Source organism: Hippopotamus amphibius, chromosome 10 (genome assembly GCF_030028045.1).
Source record: "Hippopotamus amphibius kiboko isolate mHipAmp2 chromosome 10, mHipAmp2.hap2, whole genome shotgun sequence".
Lineage (NCBI taxonomy): Eukaryota > Metazoa > Chordata > Mammalia > Artiodactyla > Hippopotamidae > Hippopotamus > Hippopotamus amphibius.
Window position 1 is genome coordinate 5,838,952 of NC_080195.1, and position 22,209 is coordinate 5,861,160.

The following is a 22,209-nucleotide window of genomic DNA, read 5'->3' on the forward strand; positions in this document are numbered from 1 at the left end:
ATGTCTCAGTTTTCTACATGCTTAAGGCTTATGGAGAGAACCCAAGTCTATGGTTTCTGAATTCCATATCTTATGATTTAATGACAATACTTTCTATTATGGGTGGTGGAGTAAAGAAATTTAAAATATTTTAAGTTCACTTATTGTATGAGTAGCATTCAAAGTCATCCCTACTGTAAAAGGATGAGATTTTTTTTAATTGATGAAAAATTATAACAGTTCTGAAGTATTAAATGAATCAGTTTAATAATAAATGGGCTCATTAAGACCTTCAGACTTAAGACCTTTAGAACTTTTCAAAGCCTAAGGTTGGTTTTAATGGACAAACAATAGTCAGTGTCATATCTGAGAGTTCCATTGCTCAAACAATGGTCAATCCTATCTTTTAAAAAATTGATTCTAGTAGCAAAACACCAAAAGATGTTTTATCAAAAATATATACAATTCTTTATTAGCACTGAAAAAGCAATTTCCAGTCTAAAATTCCAAAATTTGTATTTGAATGCTTTTATTACAGGAAAAAAACGGTTTTTCTAACTAGACACATTTTTGTCTTTGAAATGAAGACTATCTCATTTCATTAAGTTAAAATCCTCTTTGTTCTGTGGATATTTGTATAAGGTTTTATTCTAGTTCCCTTTAGAGTTAAGTTTGAACTAAACAACCGTTGACTAAATGGTGTCCATAAAATCAAAGAACCTTTGAAATTGATAAGAAAACTATAACCAATATAGTTTTATTATTAATTTATGTTAAAATATACATTTTGACATTTGATACTTGATATGAAATGCTAAGGACAGTGCCTAAATTATTAAATATTAGCTATTATGTCTACTATTTTTCCATGAAAAAATAAATCATGTTAGTACAGGCAGTTAGCTATGTTTCAGATGTTCAATCACTAAACTTAAGTGCAAAACTGATATGGGATAGACTATTACAAGTGAAAAAATATATATAAAATATATATCCATCGCTACAGGAAATGTGGACAGGTGTCCCCAAAAGTGGAAAAAAAAGACTAAGTTTTCAAGGAAAGGGATTTGATCATGTAATATTTCTTTATTTGAATTAATTACTAGAACTTTTTCTCATCAAATAACAATAAAAGAATATAAACAATTATAAAGTTTTTCTTTCACATTTTACTTTATTAAGAAAGAATAATTCATTATACAAAGGACCTTTCTAATGGAGAAAATAAATTGCATTAAAAGGAGAAAATATGTGACAAAACAATGAAATTTCTGTTATTCATTAGTGGAAAATGGTAATTGGCAAAAATGTTTACTTCCCGCCCCTTTATGTGAGAATAAAGTAAAAGCACACCTGTGCCATCACAGCAGGTGATACGCACATGTGGATGCTCCCAAAATTATCCTCAGGGATTAAGTCCACCAAATCGCTCTCTTTTATAGAGGCAGGTGTTCTAAAAGATTATCGTTGCTCATATGATAGACATGAAAGTCCACAAACATTAAGCAACTTAACCAACGTGCCAAAATGTCCTTCTCTCTTTTAGAAATTCTTCCGGTTATACACAGCAAGTGATGTTCTGACATGCTGATATGTCGTAACACTTTAGGAACCCAAATAAAACCCAATAGGCCTCCTTCCTTTTTCCTCTGATATCCGATTTGCTCATACTGTAACTTAATTCCCCAGTGAGCTCTATAAACAGGCCCCAGAAAACAGACTTTCATCTGTGACCAAGGTTAAATTCCCCATTCGCAAGTTGAGAGAAACAAGCAGCTATCTTCTGTTTTTCTTTCCTTTTATCTTCTCAGAGCAAAAAAGGAAGTGACTCTCAGATTAAGAATATCTAAGACAATGGGCACCATTTGAATAGAGAACACATGGGAAAACGTGAATTATTTTTATAATGTCAGCTAATCCACAGCTGTACCACCTGTTAGCAGGGATGCTGTCCAAAAAGATTTTGAAAATAAGCCAGGCAGTCTGCCTTCGATGTGTGAAAAAGAAAACTGTCAAACATTTTGCATGGGGGGGCGGGGAGGAGTGTATGTGTAGAGGAAAATGGGGCCAAAACGGACAAACTGGGAGTGATCTCCTGTATCCTGTGAATCCCACATCCATCACTGCCTTTGATATGAAAGAGTAGTTAATTTCCAAGAACCATTTTGAAGTCATCACTCTCCCCACATTCTGTATCAATATCTCAGTCCACCACACTGTTCTTCTTAGTTTCCTTAAATGTTTAAGATTAAGTTGCAGCTCAAGGAGTTAATAAAGTAACTATATTAAGTGCTTTCATTTTAAAAGGTGAGTACACTCATTCTAATGATACGGTAAAAAAAAAAAATGGACGTATATCCTTTATCCTAACAAGATGGTGGAACTTGTCTTGTTGAGCATGTGGGTCTCAGAGGCAGATAGCACCACAGTGATTGAAAAAAAAAAAACCATAATTAGCAACACATCCAGTGGAAATATAAGACGATGATATTCTAAAACATTAAATATGAATTTATCTACAAAACAGAAATAGAGGTACAGATGTAGAAAACAAACTGATGCTTACCAGAGGATGGGAGGGGAGGGATGAATTGGGAGATACGGACTGACATATACACATTACTATATATAAAATAGATAAGTAATAAGGCCCTACTGTGCAGCACAGGGAACTCTACTCAACACTCTGTCATGGCCTATAGGGGAAAAGAACCTAAGAAAGAGTATATAGGTATATGTATAACATATTCACTTTGCTGTACACCTGAAACTAACACACTATTGTAAATCAACTGTACCCCAATAAAAATTTTTTTAAAAATTAAAAATAAATTTAAAAACTACAGACGTCATAATAACCAGAGCAATGCAGAAGTTCTGGGAATATGTGTCAAATTTTATGAAACATACATCTAATTTTCTCACTGATGTGTGTCTTAGAACATGTGATAACATGAAGTTACATTCTTAAAGTGCAGCAAACACTAGTAAAAGCCTAGCTGTCAAACCACAGGACAGAGTTTTCCTATGGGCTTTATAAAATCTGAATCTCTAAGCTTTGTTGTCCAAATGCTGAGATGCTGTCTGACAATGCTTGTTGAGATGAAGTTTGCCCACTTGGAGCTATTGTCTAGACAAGACAAATTCTGTTTTTCATGAATCTACAAGTAGCTGACATCCAAAAGCAAAGAAGCCTAATTAATTCTTCCATTTCCATGATTGTTCAAAGGTTTTTGATGTTGTTGTTATTTTCCTAGTCACAGGTCTATGAATTTCAATGGCAAACTATAAAAGATTCTAATTCTACTAATAAAGCAGACACTTTGACTCATTCTGGTTCTTTGCTTGTTCTTACAATGGTTCTCAAAATATTTTACTACCAGTGCTTACTTGGTAAGTTTTAGGGTGAACTAATTATTCAAATTGTAACAACAGAATATTGGTGAGGGAAAAATTCAGAATCACCTAGGATGTGTTCAAGAGTAGTACCAAGTTGGACTTCCTAGGTGGCGCAGTGGTTAAGAATCCGCCTGCCAATGAGGGGGACACAGGTTCGAGCCCTGCTCTGGGAAGATTCCACATGTCACGGAGCAACTAAGCCCATGTACCACAACTAGAGCCTGTGCTCTAGAGCCCACAAGCCGCAACTACTGAAGCCTGTGTGCCTAGAGCCCGTGCTCCGCAACAAGAGAAGCCACTATAATGAGGAGCCCGTGCACCACAATGAAGAGTAGCCCCCGCTCGCAGCAACTACAGAAAGCCCGTGTGCAGCAACAAAGACCCAACACAGCCAATAAATAAATTAAATAAATAAATTTATAAAAAAAAAAAGAGTAGTGTCAAGTTGACATTTAAGTATACGGTAGGTGTACATTTGGTTCAGTTGCCACTTGGGGAAAAGTTCTTAACGTTAAGTCCCTTTATATCCGATTCCTAAAAGGATCTGGACATCTGTTTTAGTTGGAGATCTTTTGATTGCCAAGGACAGAGGTTCACTCAGATTAGCTGGGTGATGGGCAGCACGGTCACTACAAAGATACACGGAGGGGGAAAGAGACCTCCGAACACACCAAGGATCATCTTCTCCCAACCTCAAGAGAGCAGTTTCATTGACCCAGACCATCTTTTTGGAGTCAAGGCTTACAGGTCATAGATTGCTGGCTCACCTAGGGACTGGCTGCCCTTGGTGAAGCTGTTTCACCTCTGGCCAAAATAGCCACACTTGTAATAAAGAACACAGCCACGCGTCGCTGAGCACGGCTGACTAACGCTGTGTCAGTGTGTGGTTGGAGCTGAGTCCCTAAGAAGGGGGTGTGGCAGGCAGGCTACGTGGACATCGGGAGCAACGCAGGCTGGAGCTGAAAGTCAGACCCTGGCCTCCATCTGCCTGTATCGAACCCAGGCTCTACTATCTGCTACTACGAGACTTTGGTCCGGTTAATTAACCTATTTGATTTGTAGTTTTCTCAATATTAGTACCACTAAAGGTCATCGTGAAGTCAATGAGTTAATTTACGAAAAGTCCCTAGGCCACTGTCTGGCACTGAAATCAAAGGGTAATTTAGGTTGACCAGTATCATCTAGTATCACAGAGCCAAAGCCACCTCTCATCTCACTTATTACAGTGGTGTCTCTTCTTCAAGGCGTGACATCTGTCTAAGGAAGGGTTAGGCTCCAAAGGCATCTGGCAAGGCAGAACTAACCCTAGTCAAGAAAAGTTCTGAAAAGACTTTGTCAGCCCATAAATATGATATATATGCTTTTGTGACAATGTGTGTATCCTTTATACTGATATTGGTGTACACATGTCAAATGCAAAGTATATAAGTTATGAGCAGACATGTCAAATATAATTGTACAGTGTTGTTAGTTATGAGACAGACAGACATTACAATTCAATGGGGAAAAATATATCTGCCCACTGTCCTTGCATTGAGAGATTCTTTCTGGTTTTCATAAGTTAAGGAGATGCTGACATGACACATAAGTTCATGGTGTTGGGCTGAGGATGAGTGAGGACCACTTAGCAGTGGCCGTGTGATGGGTGTCGAGGTGAGGAAGCCGGGCTGCTCCCACCAAGTTTGATCTCCCCTGTCCTGCAGTGACCCAGTCCTTCAGGGTCACCAAGGATTGACTCTCAGAAGAAGTCAGTTGTAGGCTCTGTTCAGCTGGAGAAGTTGACAGCAGATTCACCTGCGGCTGGTTAATTATGCTAGAAAAACATGGTGAGTGACACTGAGGCTGTCATCTTTTGAGTTGATCAAACATTTCTGGTACATAACTTGTAATTTTGAGGCTTTGTTTCATACGATGTTCCTGTTCAGAAACAAAGCAATCGGGTTTCTGGCTGTTTGGAACAGTTCAGCCAGTTGGTGAAGATTCCAGCTTGCTCGCTCCTCCCATTCACTGCTACTTCCTTTTTATGTCTATATAATCACTGTTTAAAATCACTTCTTCTAATCACTGATTCATCAGTGAGCTTCTCTGTGACATCTCCTAATTCAGGAATGTGTTCACTGAGGTCATCTACTAAGTCATGGTTACCTGCTTGGCCAGCCACACGAGCACACATTCACTAGTTCATTAATGGTCAGACCTCCTCAGATCATCTACATCTCTCCCCAGAGGTCTGGACAAAATGTTCTAGACACAGCTGCATATCTGCAAGTCATAAAGTGTACCTTCTAATCTTTGTAAAAAAAATCTCTTCATGCACTTTGCTCAAGTCTCGATGGTAACTGAAGCCCTTGTTGCTGGATTTGGTGATCCTCTATCTAAATTTTTGATGACAGTGATGCTGGGTTTATTATGACTGGACCTAAGGGCCAAATTCAAAACAGTCTCTTTTCTTTCCTTTCTTTTTCTTCCCTCCAATACTAGAACACTGTTGCTTTGGTTGAACTCAGGATAAATAATTGGCTTTCATTTAGATAGCATGTTTTCCAAAAAATATATTTTCTTAAAACACTAGATTTCCACTCAGCACAATGAGATAGACTCACCTCACGGAGGGTGGTAGCCATGGATGGAGCATCAGATTAATGACCAGTTTCACACCAAGGCATGGGCTCACCAAGCAGAAAAGCTGGTGAAGTCACCCCATTATTATTTCTCTCTCCCAAACCAAACACATATAGTTAAATTAGTATAAATGTCACAGGACTGCTTTCAGTTGCCTTTGGCACCGTAAGTGGGGAAGGGAGATATCATTTTGAAGAAAAATACATTTCTTATGGACAATCTTTTTAAGTCTTTAAATATTAACTCTATTATTTTTTTTTCAAACATGTTTATGAAACCACTGGCTTCTACTTTACATGCTAGTTGAATTTGGAAGGTGTCATGAGTAAACACTGACATGAATTTAAGTCCTTTAAATTTGCAACAGGGAAGAATCAATTTAAATTGTTGAGAAGGGACAGGAAACCATCTTTCAAATGTGAGAAAACTCTGTGATATCTGAATTCTTATTTAAGAAAATCCTATGCAATTTAAGAAAATCAGGAAAAGGGTTAATGCAAAGTGTCGCCTTCGTTTAAGTGGATGGATCATTAAATCTGTCCACTTGAAAAATCTTGAAAATCTCTATTTTTATCTGCTTGTCCAGGAACTCCTCCAACTTAGATTCCATCACATTGTTTCCTCTCCGCACACAAGTAGAGAGAAATTTACATTCAAATATAACTTTCTAACAACAAACTTCTATAGAAAAGCTGTCATAGGCATAGTTGAAAGGAATAGAGGACCAGGAATGAAGAATATTAAACCTTGTCTTTCTCTGTTAAGAAAAAAAAAAGCTTAATCACAGATATCTTACTTATATATCTTGATATACTTATAGAACATTATACAACTTCTAATTTTTAAAAAAAATGTTTTCCCCTGCTGTTCCTGATCAAAGTATGAATACCTATGATAAACTTAGAACCCAATGAGACAGGTAGAGGTGATCATCACATCCTCACACCCCCGCTACCCCAACCCCAAGGAAGGAAAGATTTTCAGTGTTACTGGAGAAAAAATATCACAACTAATTACATCATTTTTCTTGGTTCCTGCATCTACCAAGGCATATGCTCAAACATACTCAATCTGTTGCCACAATCCATGATTTATCTCAAAGTTTTATTTAGTGTAATGAATACCATTTCTCTCTTTAAAATGATAAACTTCTATTTCTTAAACAGGTTGGCTGGCCGAGAAACAATCTTCTTATGTGCTAAAAAAAGATATTAAAAAAGATATTTTATTCCTAAAATAAAATAGTCAATTGAGATGCCCTTTAGGGATGAAAATTTGCCATTTCATATCACTGATAAACACTTCAGCTACCTGTCGCATAAAGGTAGCTGAGGTATTCTTTTAATTTAAAAATAGGTCACATTCTATCTGTGTAGATTATTGTTTCTGTTACAGAGTATCATTAACAAGTGTGCTAACCTCTAAAATTCGGGCACTGGTTTATCTATCGACTCCCTCTGTTGCTTCTATAAAACCTTTATGTATTTAATGTCTCTGATTATATGTATGTGAGTGTGTGTGTATGTGTGTGTTAAGATAAAAGACCCAGCAAAGCTGAATGGTTCAAAATAATGAAAAAACTATACTGTATTTCCAACCTGCCTATGTTATCATGTAGAATATAGTTTCCTAAAATAATGCATTTATGTACATTTGAAATCAGATTTGATAGCAGAATCTTTTCCATACTACTCTTAAATGTAACCTTTAAGTAGTATTACCTGTGTTAATGTTTCTTTCCATCCTAAGAACACACGAGCGTTTTCTATAACATTACATAAGCCTTGAACAGAGATGAGAAAAAACACGGGCGATTCTGGGGTAAAAGCTACAGTTCCCTCCAAAGCTACCACTTGACACACACACAAACTCTATAGTGTTGGAATCATTTAAAACTGCCAATATCTGGCCATTTTCAACCTATAAAAATGACAATTTCACTTTAATTAATACAGCCAGATATACGTCACAGGCTTATAAAATGCAGCAGAAAATAACCTCAACATTTATCAGGCAGAAATTGGTGACAACCAAATGTATAGAAATGAAAACCTTAATGTCACCGTACACTCGGAAAATTTATGAACATCTGCTCCATCGCTATTAAAACTCAACTGTACCTGCGCAAAGAAAACAAGAATTTTTAAAAAGGTGCACCAACGAAAATATAATAAATACACTCTCCGTCTTTGTTCTATCCGATGTCCATTCAAAGCTATTGATAACAGTTACATCGCCAGATTTTTAACTACATCTAGCTCTCAATATTGTGTTTGTGGCTCACACCAGGAATCCCTTGACCCAGCTCGACAAGCGTGAAAACATGAAATAAATGAAGATGAACAAAGACAGGTCTAAGGGGCAGCCTGCAACAATACCGCAGTGCTCTCATCCCTAACACTCGACTCTGCATCCGGATACCTATATCCAAAAGATTTGTAAATAGTGACAACATTCACGCCAGACAGGATCGCAAGTGGGGAACAGGCTAAATAAAGGGGGAACCAAAAAATGCCTTCCAAGAGAAAAACATTCATTAGCCTTCCTGGCAAGTGTCTAAAGCAAACAGGGAAACTGCAAAATAATGACTTCGTTACAAATAAACCCTTCCCAGCACAGTACCTTTTTGTGTCTGTCCCTCTTCCATATTCTCTTCCATGGCTACCTTTCTTCAGTAGAATCTGGTACACGGAATTAATCAAAAGCTCAATTAGATGGAGGAGAAGCGAGTGGTTTTTTTTGTCCCTAGGAAGCTCCCCCAGCAGTGGCTTGGGTAAGTCCTCGGAGCTTAGCTGAGGCTCCCTTGCGCCTCTTGTTTGCTTGGAGACAGGCTGTCAAGTGCAATTTCATTCAAATTACTCTTCCGTGAAGATTATCAATTTTTCTTCTCAATGCTGCCCATTGTGCACCACTGTAAGCAGGTATTCAAGCAAAGAGCCTGAGAATTTTGGGGGGAAATTTGGTCTGAGTCCCAGTGGCAAACACTCTAGGACGCGAAAGGCTTGCTTTGCATTTCAAATGGGGAAAAGAAATTGAGGTTTGTATTGAAATCTGGGCTTTAAATTGGAAACAGGCTGAGCTGGGAACAGATGGAGGGGTGTCCTCCTAACAGGAAGCAGACCACCAACCCATAATTCCCCCTCTCTGCCACCAGAGTGGGAAAGCCCAGACTCCCAGTGGTTCTTTATGCTGCAGCCTTGCTTCTTACCCAGTCAGACACCTTGCAGAACTGCGTTTTCCTGTTCTCTCCTCCCCAAGTATCTGCTTAATTTGATTTAAAAGTGTCAAGAAAGCATGCAATTATACCATCTCGGGGTTTCTCTGTAAAAGGTTATCACTGAGAGAGGACTTGTAAGCTCACACGTCTCAGGTTTAAAAAGATAGAGAAGTCTGGTTTTCAAATGACGAGTATAAACCTTTAAGCCTGAAAGATGCGTTTTAAGTCATTATTTCACTTCAGTGCCATGAGACTCTTCAAGGAAAGGGAGAGAAAGCCTGCAATTTCTGTAAAAAGAATTATAGATGTCTTTGTAATCTATTGTTGCAATTTTCACCCACGAAAACTGATTTCAAATGGGAATCTCTTGAAAGAGAATTGCTTCAAGGGTCGTTATTGGGGAAGCAGAAGGAACAAATTCTAGATGAGGAACGACAGGATAAGCGATTTATAATGGGATTCTGCAGTCTGATTTGGAATGCAAATCACAACACCACAGTCTGGCAATAAATTAGCATTTGTACTTCAGCCTACTGAGTGACAGGGCAGGATCCAAGAGTCTCAATACTTTACAAAAGGTACAGGGAGAAAAATAAACAGTATCCCTTTCCAGGGGGCCTAAACCTTGCCTAGAGTATAAAGAAAGGAAGAATCCCTGTCTCTGTCTCCATCTGCAGAGAAGCCAGCGTACAGAGAAACACATACGTGTGCACACACACACGACTGTAATCCTTACCTTTAAAGAAAAATGATTTGTCTGCTAATCACCCGCAGTACACGTTCCTGGCATTAGAGCTTACATTTCACACGCATGTTTTAAAGTGGTCAGCGGCAAGTTCCATGCCACCCTCGAAAACATCACAAAAGCAACTATTGAGAAGAAAGGCAATTCTTGTTCAACATTCCACTGTATTTCTCATGATTTCTCCTAAAAGAATGGCTAGCCTCCTCACTTCTATGATCATTTGCTGTTTATTTTCTCTACTCAAATGAATTTAACCCAAAGGTAAATATAATTCAAATAAATCAAAAACCTATCTCCTCTGAATATATTTCAGTCTGTATTCAAGGGTTCCTGGCAGAGCTGCTCGCTCAGGGCACGGATTGAAAGGAGGAAGCCAAGAGGGAAATCAAAGAGCCGAATCACAGCAGCATCTCAGCTCTCCCTTCTCCCCAGGCTGACATAACGTGGTGTACATGCAAAACAGAATGCAGCATCACTTCTCGTGGATAACCTTCATTCATTTAATAGCACAGGAGTCATGAGGGAGACAAATCATTAACAGTAACAGCAGTAGAAAGAGTAATGCCACTTTAAGCCTTTAGAGCCCTTTACAATCCACTACTAGACATATGCACTTGCAGTAACCACGTGCAAAATAAAGAGGGAAAGTGTTATTTTCCCCCCATTTTATGCTGGAAAAAACGGAGACTCAGGGAGACCCAGGGCCTGGGCCAGTAAATACCCAAGTCAGTCTGAGACTCAGTCTGAGATTGCACGTCAGCAGTTCCCCTTCTAATGCCCTGCAGCCGAGTCTGCTTCCCCACCCGCGCTATCCCGTCACCTGTGTCCTCAGCACCCTCACGGAGCAGCCTCCGGCCACTGCCTTCTGTTTCACCATGTGGACGGAGGCGAAGAGTGAAAGGGAAATACAAGGGAAATTTAAAAAATACTCATTGGGCAAGATGAATGGAAAAGTTGCAGTAAACTTCTTTCCTTTCTGGAAACTTTGCAGCAGAGCAATAAATTCCTATAATGGTCTTTTTTTTTTTTTTTTTTTTGTCTAAAATAAACTTTTTCACGCACAAACTTTTAGAAGACGACAACAGCAACTTACACTATTTCAAATATACACACAACCACCTCAAATCCAGGCTAAAAAGACTCTTACGAGGAGAAAACCAACAGGCACACAGCTCCCTTATGGCCATCACCTCTCACTGCGTGGAGGTGAATTTTTTCATTGTGGTAAAATAGAACATGAAATGCACCATTTTAACCATTTCAAGTGGACAGTTCCGTGGCATTAAATACATTCACACTGTTGTGCAACCACCATCACCGCCCATCTCCAGAACTTTTCCACCTTCCAAAAGGGACACTCTGACCCACTAGCCACCAATTCCTTATGTCCTCTCCCCTGCGTTTCAGGGCAGATGAGGTTCTGGGGCTGATTGTGGTGTTTAGAATTGTTTTTTAAAGTCTTGATCTCCTTTAAACTAAAGATATTTTCAACCACCAAGTAATTCAAAACAGGTTAGAAAAGAAAAACTGTTGCCATTATTGTAGGTTAACTTTATGAATTCATAAATACACTTACATGAATCTTAAGAATTGGCAATGCTGTGTTTTCTAGATTGTTTTTAAGACCTTCAGGTTGAGATGACGAAATGCTAATATTCTTTCCATCACAACACATTATGTCTGCCACACTCTATTTTCAGTCATTGATTTAAAATGTATGATATTTTATCAATAGGAATTTAAAAATATGATACTAAATGTTAAATATGATTTCCCTTTCAAATACTGCCTAAGAAATACTTGTGAAATATATGATGCTTTTCCTGTGTAAACTAGAAGACACCGTTGCTCACTAAACCTAAACCTGTTGTAAGAAGATATTTGCAAATAATACATCAGATAAGAGGTTAATATCCAAAATATATAAAAAACTCATACAACTCAACAACACCAACAACAAACCCAATTTAAAAAATGGGCAGAGGAGCTGAATAGACATTTTTCCTAAGAAGACACACAGATGGCCAACAGGCACATGACAAGATGCTCAACATCACTAATCATCAGGGAAAAGCAAATCAAAACCACAGTGAGATACCACCTCATACCTGTCAGACTGGCTATTATCAAAAACGCAAGAAATAACAAGTGCTGAGGAGGATGGAGAAAAGGGAACACTCCTGCACTGTTGGTGGGAATGTAAATTGGTGCAGCCAGTATGGCGAACAGTATGAAGATTCCTCAAAAAATTATGAACAGAACTACCACAGGATCCAAGCAATTCTACTTCTGGGTATGTATCTGAAGAACATGAAAACATTAATTCAAAAAGATACATACACCCCTACATTTATCATAGCATTATTTACAGTAGCCAAGATATGTAAAGAACCTAAGTGACTACACGGAAGGTAAAGAAAGCCACATAGATTCTTTACATATATCATCTACTGTAGGTCATTCTTTATCGAAATAGATTCATTGGCTTATAATGAAGTAGTTATGAAAATAAATGTAATGAATATGTCTAGTAAGTATAATTTAATGCTTTATTTTGCTAAATTGCATTGGTATAACATATTTGACATCATTCTGTATATTTGAAAAGTTTAACCAATTTTTCTCATTTGTTTTACTTGGTCAGTTTTTAATCTGTTTTCTGAGGATCTAAGCTTATCCTGTACATACATGTTTTTTTAAGCAAAGCTTTTTAGCTTTTAACTCATCCAGTGTTTTTCTCAAGAATGACTGGAGAACTGTCTGTCACTGATTTTGACGTATGATACAGGTGTGTCATTCCAATGTGCTGGTTCTCGACCCCTGTCCATGAACTGTGTGACTATTGTAATACCGTGTCTTAAATAATTCAGTATTATTTTGAGATATATATGCTAGTATACCCTTAATTATTGACGAAAGAAAAAAAATCTCTTAGCTTATCTTTGCAGTGGAAGAAAAAAGAACCTAAGTGACCACCGATGGGTGAACTGATGAAGATGTGACACACATACACAACAGAATACTACTCAGTCATAAAAAAGATGAAATCTTGCCATTTGCAACAACATAAATGGACTTGAGGGTATTAGGCTAAGTGAAGTAAGTCAGATAGAGAAAGACAAATACCCTATGATCCACTCATATATGGAATATACAAAACGGAAAAAAAAAATAAATGAACAAACCAAACCACATAAAAGGATGCACACAACAGAGTGGTGGATCCCAGAGGGGAAGCAGGGGACAAAATGGGTAAAGGGGTCAACTCTATGATGGTGGATGGAAAATATATTTTTGGTAGCAATCATGCTGTAGCGTATACAGAAGTAGAAGTATCATATAGTACACATGAAACTTACATCATATTATAAGCCAACAATACCTCAATAAAAACATTTTTAAACCCTAAACCCATTGTAAGTCCTTCTCATTCATCTTAATTTGGAGCTAGCTAGTTCTTTAACACTTCATCTTACCTTTGTAAACATCTTATTATGCAAACCAAGAAAATATCTACATATTCCTCTATTATAAAATTCAGTCCTCTTTGCAATACAATGTTCAAAATAGAGTCAAGTAAATGGGGCTACAGATTAAACAAGTTGATGGTGCCAAATACAGCATCAACTGTAAAAAATGGAAAAAAGAAGGTTCAAGACTCTTGGGTCAGACCCATGGAAAAAAGGACATATGAAAACATGCTTACCTGAACCAAGTATAGTGCACACGTTAAACAGACAAGAACACTGTTTAGAAACTGCTTTTTTCCCTCTCAAATGTTGCAGATACAGATCCAACACTATCTCAAGAATAAAATGTCTTGGTTAGTTTCTTCCTATATTTGGACAAAGAAAAATTTTTGACTGCTGACTAAGCTATAGGTTAGACATTTTCTTAAAGAAAGTTAAAACCACCACAAACACGTCAAGGTTTTAAACACATAATAAAAGTAGTATAACATTCTTTGGCGTTTTATCATCATATATGCCGTCAATTCACAGAATGACCACAGTCTTTACAAGTCTTGTTAAACTGAAGTATCACTACCCCTACTTCCTTTCATTCTTTAATTGTAGGAATGTTTATTTAGCATTCTTACCTACACAAGAACTTGCTGTAGGCAAGAGAGATACCTGCCTGAGTGATGCTAGCAGCCTAAGAGCACAAGACAGGTCAAAAGTCTCAGTGCTGTGACAAGTGAAACACACTAATGACAAAAAGCCGGGCTGCTACATGAGCCCACAGCAAGGATGCCTGCTCACTCCTTTTGATGGTTGGGAAAGTTTTCCTGCTTTCCTAGAGGGTGAGGTTGATCTGACCTGATACTCAAGGGAGGTGATATTCTCTAGGAAGAGGAGAGGAGGTGGTATAGGGGAGAAGGGAGAGGTTTTCAAGATGGTTGACACTGAACACTCAAAAGCTCATAGGAAAAGCTATCCTTCTGACGATGTGTAGGAGACCAACTTCTGGTCACGTGGAGGGAACTCTCTTTTACTGTTTACAAGGGAAGATGTCCAGGAGCCCTGGTTTGGAAAATGGTACTGAGTCTGGGTTCTTAGTTTCCTTAGAGTAACTGAAGAGGCAGAGAAACACTCCAGAGACAGGTCTTGTGCCCTAAGATTGGAGTCTTAACAAAGAGAAGATGAGAAACCTGTTTTATTTTCCACCAAGAAATTACCTTCAGGAATTTTAGGCTCTTTCATACAAAGACTTGTCCTCTGCAGTCTAGCAGTACTGTGTTTCAGAGTTAGCCAAGCCACCTGTCATGTCAGTTTACAGCCTGTTTACAGCCAGTTGATGGTTTGCCAGTGTTCTTAGGATAAAGTTCAACCTCCTGAGATTGGCTGGAACGATGGGGTGGATGGACATGGCAGGAGCCTCCCCTCCAGCCCACCGTCCCCCTGCTTTCCTTCACTCACTCACCTCTTCTCATTTCTCAAAATTGTCCGTTTTTTACATGTTGTTCCTTCTGCCTGAAACACTTTTCCCTCCACCCTCAGGTGGCTGGATCTACTCATGCATCAGACCTCAGCTTAACTAAACTGTCCCCTAACCCACAGGATAAGCATCCTTTAGTATTGACGACACACGTCACCACGTCGTTCCCCAGCCTTTGCATTTTACACTGATTTTTCCCACTGACCTGCAGCCTGCAAGTGCTGTGAGGTCAGGTACTCTCTCTCTCCACCTCCCACAATACAAGCACAGAGTAAGCTTTTCATAGATCCTCATCGAATACATGCACGCATGAATGACACAATAGTGATGAATAATGAAAAAATCCAATGGCTTAAAATACACTTTATCTGACGTTTAGTAACTTTCACAAAGTGTTTTGGCGTGTGAACACCATTTACAATAGTTCCAGAAGACACATGTCATGTTCATATTATAACAAATGCCATGACTGAGGGGTTGATGACACAACGCTACAGAGATAGTTCAAAAAGCAAACTGTAAAACAAAAAGGCAAGTGGAAAATCACTCACTGTGTGCCATGCCTCCTTTACAAAGGGAGGGCTATGTTGTCATAAGCACTGATGATGGTGAGGACAGACAGAAAAACTCAAGAGGAACATCCTTTAGACCGAATTTACCCTTTCGAAATAAGAAGGATCAATTATAAGGATTTATTGTAAACCAAAGTTGAGGCTTTCAAAGCTTAAGCAACTTTCTCCAGGTGACACAACTGGTGAATGAAGGCATTGGGGTTTGAGTTTCAGTCTTTCTGATTCTAAACTCACCCCCCACAAGAAGGTAAGTCATTCAGTACTTAATTAACAGTCACAAGGCATGTTATGCTAGCATTTCTTCATTTTTGAGTAAAGTCTTGGTGTTACATTGATGACAACAGACAAAGTCACACCTTAGCTGAAAGATGATTGTTTTTTGCTGCATTCATTTGAATCAAAGGTCAACAATTTGGAAATCTCAGTTAAGCCTAACCCTACCTATCACATTGGATACTGCAAATGACAAGCCTGTAAAATTAGATAAAGAGGAACAGAGTGAGAGTGACAGAGACAGAGAGGCAGAACAAGAAAGAGAGAGAGACAAACATAACATTTGCAGAGCTTGTCAGAAGTTCTGAGTTTTGAAATACTGATTTTAAATCTGCCTTTGAATGTTCCTGCAGACACAGATGATAGGAAAAATCCTTCGAAAAAGCTGACTACACAAGATGGTGCATAAAGAAATGATGAGGAGGAATCAGATTCAAGCCTTTTCAGCTTTATAATGAGCACGCTGGTCTTTTTGGTTATACATTAGATTGCAAGTCTTTTATGGCTGAAAAAAAATATATCGGAGTCTGCTCTTACATTTCCAGCGATCATCTCGGGTAACCTAAACATTCTTTTTATCTCATAGAAAGAAACTTCTCACAGACTGACAGCTTCTCTTCAAAATGCCCTTGACCAACACATTTGAATTCATGACTCAGGCAGGGTAACAGGCTTCTCCCAACGGGCGGATCGAGATGAAAGGCACTTCCCTTCCTGCCTGTAAGAGGGGTGTGTGATTTTATGCACTGTTCCTTTTTGGTGAGCTGGATATCTGAAGATACTTGGGGGCTTACTAGTCTTGAGCAAGAGGCCTTTGCTTGTGATCTACTCTCCATGAATTAAGGAGAAGACAAATATGCCCAAGTCTGTCATGTACCAGAAACAGACAGAAAACATTCTCCCAAGAGAGTTTTATTGGCAATGACGTAGGGTCTATTTGGATGACAGACCATGGCTCTAGGAAGGTCGACACACTCAAGCCTTCAAACAGCACAAGGAATTTACATCCTAAAAGTTCCTCTGCTCCACGTGCACAGTGTTAGGTTAAATGAACCCTGGAGAATATCCCTTGGTTCCAGCCACACAATCCATCTATTTGCAACTGCTCCCTAGGTTTTTGGCAGGATGCTCAAGTCACCCACGGCCCCCCACTGCAGTCATCCGAGATAAACGCTGAGCTGTTTTTAGGATCTGATATTGCAGATATTAAGGGAAACCTGATTTATCTCCTCCCTCCATCCCGCTGCCTGAATTTCCATATCATTTGTCTACAACATGTATTTGCCAAGTATCATACTTTTTTTTTTCATTTTTTAACATCTCAATACGGATGCTCTTTCAATATGTATTTCCTCTGCCTGTCACTGAGAGCAGAAACCATAAGTTGTATTGGTTTTTCCCTCACCTTTCATGCAGTGAGACTGAGGACAGACCTACTCTGGTTTCCCAGGGGCCAGGTTTCACTCTTCTTACTCAATAACATTTAACCAATATTTGCATGGCACCCACTGTAGTCTAGGCACATTTTTATCTTACTGGTTATTTGCAATCCTGGGAATAAGTGGTATTCCCACTGTATAGGTCATAAGACTGAGACTTAGAGAAGCAATGCATTTGCACAAGTTCCACAGCTATGAAGAAGCAAAACTTGAATATAAAATTTCATTGTTTTCATTGCATTAAATGGCTCTGTAAACAAAAAGGGTTACTAATAATTTCCAAATATAAGTGATATAAAAATGTATTTAAAAGTTGCCCTTGTTGAACAGTCTTAACATTTGTAGCTAAATGAGTAGGATGTCCTTATACATTTCTAAGTATTTTTCTAGGCATCTCTTATGGTACACGGGTAGACCACACAGAAAAGTCAATAGGAACTACAGCGTACATTTTAAACGAATTCAAATTTTCAAAAGACATTATCTTAAACTACAGGATGTTCAAGGGAATCTTGCCCAGAGACAGTCTTTTCATTCATCAATTCACCAGCGATATACTGAGTCCTTATCTTCCTACAGATACAAACTAACTTCTGGGGCAAGTTCAGGGGAAACATATAGGAGGTCCCTGTTCTCATGGCATTTATGCTCTGGAAGAAGAAGGTAAGAGGCTAAATAAACAAGCACATAGGAAAAAGACAGCATCAGGTTCTGATATGTGCAATGAAGAAGGTAAATCATGGAAATCCACTAAAGAGTGATCGAAAGGGTCCTGTAGCTTCTGCTGACAATATATGAGGTTCTTGAATATTATGGATAGCCGTAATAATAAGTGTGGGTCCAAAAATCTCTAGTATGAAATGGCTATCAACAGTATTTTATTATTTATTAGCTAGGAAGGGAAACAATGAAAGAGAGGCTTGAACCATCAGCAGTGGTCATAACTGTTATGTGTTCTGTCCAAATTGGATCTTCTGCAATTGTTTGGATGTGGTGCAACATAACAATTTTTTTTTAAGTGGAACATTTTCAATTCAGGTTGAAACTAAAGCTGTCGTTTAAAAGAAAAAGTGGCTTGTATTCAATCTCAAAAACCATTTGCCATCAATCTGTATCCTGAGGCTTAGAACACCCTAAAATATTACCTAATGCTTGAATCCATTCTGTGTGTGTGTGTGTCCTGCATCAGAATCAGGACTGAGACACAAGCCTCTGTGACACCAAGGCTATACCGCTGTCCACGATAAAACGCTGCTTTTTAAATAGAACAATCAGGTGGCCATTCAGCATTTCTGAGTTGTTGATATAGCAGCTTCAACATTATGTTGACTTCTGATTACATTCACCCAAAGGAGGTAGATACTGACATATATAAAACCGAAACAGTACCCAAAACTGGGTCCTAGAAGCAAGTGGTGAGAAGCAGCTTCTCTCGTTGGTCGAGAGACAAGGGAATGCGGAAATGTCCCATCTGTGCAGTGAAATCTAAAACACCTTTTGTAAGTCAACAAGTTTCTCGTGTCTCCAAAAATAGAGCTTCCTGAGATTCTTATTAATGAACTCATAACACCCGGTCCAAATACGTTACATCAGGCAGTCCCTGAAATGTGGAGCCTTTGGGGAAAAATGAGTTTCGTGGGTGATTTATTTCTTTAACAGGCTTCCTGTCAGGCACTCTGCTAGGTGCTCACGGTACCACTACCCACTTTATGCTTTGAGGCAAGGATGGTCTATCTCCATCTCCTCAAATACAAAATGAATGTATTAATACTTGCCCTGCTGTCTTCCCAAGGTAACAGATACTGTGCTAAGTGTTTTATGTGCATCATCTCATTTTATCCCTCCAACATCTTCATGAGGTAGGCATCATTCATGAAAGCCATTTAGCAGGTGAGGGAAAGAAGGCTCCAGATGAAACAGTTCTTCCAAAAATATAAAATGCTGTATAAAAATAGTGTAATTATAACCACTGTTAAAAATAAATATAATTATAACCATTGTTATAGAAGTAAATCATGCTGAATGAACATACTAGCACTAGAGAATCCTGGAACTTGCAAGTTGACAGCAGAAAATTCAGAAAAAAAAAGCAAAACACTTAGGGCTTATTATACAGCAGTCACAGTTCTTAGCCCTTGGGGCCATGGGTTTGCTCAAGAATCTTTAAAATAACCCCCTGAGGCACACACTTGTTATCCCCATTTTACAGATGTGGAAACAGAGGGAGAGAAGGAACTTGCTCCAGGGAACAGCGTGTACATGGCAGAGCTGGGATGAGAGCCCGTCTGGTCCCTGAGCCTGTGCTCTTAATTATAAGACTAACTCGCTCCTGTGAAGTAGGCGTTAATGGATGCAAACCAACCAGCTATTTAGTCCACCGGCTTAGGGAACAAATGGCAGGATTATTTTTCCTCACGTAGAAGCTTTTTGGCCATTCTCTGGGCTCAGTGAGGTCAGCACGGTGCCCTGGAAGGGGCTCGGCTTAGCGATCGTTTTCCAAGGGCAGCTCTGCCAGCTCTGTACGTCCTCCGTGACCACTCTGCGCTTCTGCTTCTCATTTGTAAACGGAGAAACAGAAAGCCTGTTCGTGGGGGATTCCGCGGGATCAGGTGCATTCAGCACGAATCTTGGCACAGGCATGGCTGGCACTCGGTACGTATGAGACTCCTTCCTCCGACCTCGGCTGTGACATCAGTCCCATAAAGCGCTTGGAAAAGGGGAGAGAAAGGCCTCAGGTCATGACGTGTTAGCTTTTCAATGTGCTGTTACTGCCTTGAGTCATAGGGAATCCGCTTTGCAAAAACACTGTTATCCTGAGTATCTATAAATAGGATTTTTTTTTTCTCCCTAAAACAGTGTATATTGATTTCCTCAGGGGTCAGCAGATTCCCTTTGATAGACTGGGGCGCTGGGCTGGTTTAGCAAACCCTGGCTCAATTCTGTACTTGCCACAGATCTGCTAAACAAACCGACCTCAAAACAGAACTGTCCTGTAACAGTTATGAGGTGGGGGGAAAGCATGGGGCCTACAGCCTGCTCATAAGCCACTTGAAGTAACTGACAGCATGTGACTTTTCATACTATAAACCGTCCAAGGCTTCATAAAAGGCATAATTTTGACACAACCTCATTTTAAAACTTTACGAGTTCCTGAAGTAGAAAAAAATCAGGCAGGTGACAATCTCGCTGTGTGGGTTCACGACAAGGGTTACTCTTTGCAGAGCATTTCTAGTGTTTATAGACCAAATAAGCCCCAACAATGGTCCTAACAGTAACAACACGAGCTAACGCTCAGAGGAGCCTCTGTGGTGGGCCAGGCAGTGTTCTCAGAACATGACTTGTCTTTCCCTGTTTAATCGTCTCAACAACTCTATGAGGTGGGTGCTGGTATTATCCCCACTTTGTAGACAGCAAAACTGAAGCAGAGTGGCAGAGTTGAGATTCAAAGAGGGCAGTCTGTCTGCAGAGGCCACAACCTTCCAGCCGTTGTAAAGAAATAAGTGTGCACATAAAACAGAAAGCTCTTGTTACGTTTGTAATCGGTGCATGCCACCGTTCTGTGCTTATGTATTTTCCTTATTATAATATTTGTTCAGCTTCACGTGCTCTGTCTCTTATTCTGATTTATGTCTCCACTGATTCGTTGATTTACATTTTCTTTTTTTTTAAATGATCCTCCCTTTTAAAATTCTATTTATTTATTTATTTACTGGCTGCGCCATGCGGCTTGTGGGATCTTAGTTCCCTGACCAGGGATAGAACTTGGGTCCCCAGCAGTGAAAGCACACAGTCCTAACCACTGGACTGCCAGGGAGTTTCTGACATATTTTTTGACTTATTTTTCTTTGTAGTCCCATCTAGATCCTTGGCTAATTTTAGGGCTAAGAAAAAAAAGGGGACTGAAAAACTTTATATTTAATTTGGCGATTTTTACTCAGTCCCTGAACTTAAAGAAATACAAATGCTGATCATATTTGATTCACTTATTTATTTATCTATTTTTAAAAAACTTATACAAAAACTCCTTTTAATTGGAAATAACATAGCAGCTCTTTCTATTTGCCCTTTTATTGTCAACTAGTAATTAAAGCTCGAATTTTTATCAAAACAGAGTGGTTGAGAGAAATGCCCTTTATTTAATTACTGGGAATCCCTGTAGAGCTACACTCTGGATAAATTAAATCCACTAGACAGAAACAAAATGATATTTGAATCTAATAGTCTACATACTTAAGCCTGAAGACACCAAGAAAGGACAAGAAAAAATTATTAGTCAAAACTGAAGGTGCTTTTGAGTGGCTACTCTATTTATGATAACATTACCTCCTTTGGCACATTTTTTTAAACAAAAGCTTAAAGCACTATGCTTACATTTCCAGAGTCTAAATTACTTTATGACTTGACTGTAGAGAGTAATTTATTTTGAACAGACCAATGCCCCAGTGAATCAAATACAAATTCCTCAACATGAAATGGAAAATATGCTATTGGTGAGCTCTATGTCAGGAACATAGCATCTTCTTTCTCTGTTTTGCAGAAAGCAAGCCCACACCTTAATTAGATTAATTGGCAGGCTTCTCCCACCCCTCTCCACCCCCTTGAAGGGGTCCTGCAATCTGATTTCCACTCACTTCATCCCCTGCTTTCGCTCTCAAAAGTCACGAGTGGAACTTGTGATTTCTGAATGGAACGGCCAGTTTACCAGTTTCGTTCTAGGTGACGTCTCAGTGCTGCAAGTGCCTCACTGGTGCTGCACTGTCTAGGTCAGCACCCCCTTCATCTTTCCTCGGACTGCCAATTCCCTGTCTCCTCTTCTTGTTTGTTTCTTAAAATGCTGGCTCTCTAATCTCTGAAAGAATCCAGCAATTCATTTAATAACCAGCAAACAAACAAAAGGCTATTATTCTTAGGCCAACAGACTCTAAAAATATTTTTTAATCTTGACCTTTCACAAGTAGTTGAGATTTAAACCTTAACTCCAACTACGTAAGTTAATAAATTATAATTAATAAGTTAATAAATTAC

The 22,209-nt window shown here is 38.9% G+C and overlaps 1 protein-coding gene across 4 annotated transcripts in view; it reads right to left on the bottom strand.

Annotated features, from left to right (window-relative positions):
* GPM6A (glycoprotein M6A) overlaps window positions 1-22,209 on the bottom strand; it is a 262,782-nt gene that overhangs the window by 124,286 nt on the left and 116,287 nt on the right. For 2 of the 4 annotated variants that reach the window (XR_009047802.1, XM_057697890.1), the window contains exon 1: window positions 8,623-9,050. The exons of the other annotated variants lie outside the window; for them this stretch is intronic. Coding sequence is in view for 1 of the 2 variants with exons in the window: in XM_057697890.1 (XP_057553873.1) it covers window positions 8,623-8,659 (37 nt within the window). In the remaining variant the exon portion in view is untranslated. Of the gene's footprint in view, window positions 1-8,622; window positions 9,051-22,209 lie in introns of those variants that run through there. 4 annotated transcript variants of the gene reach the window in all.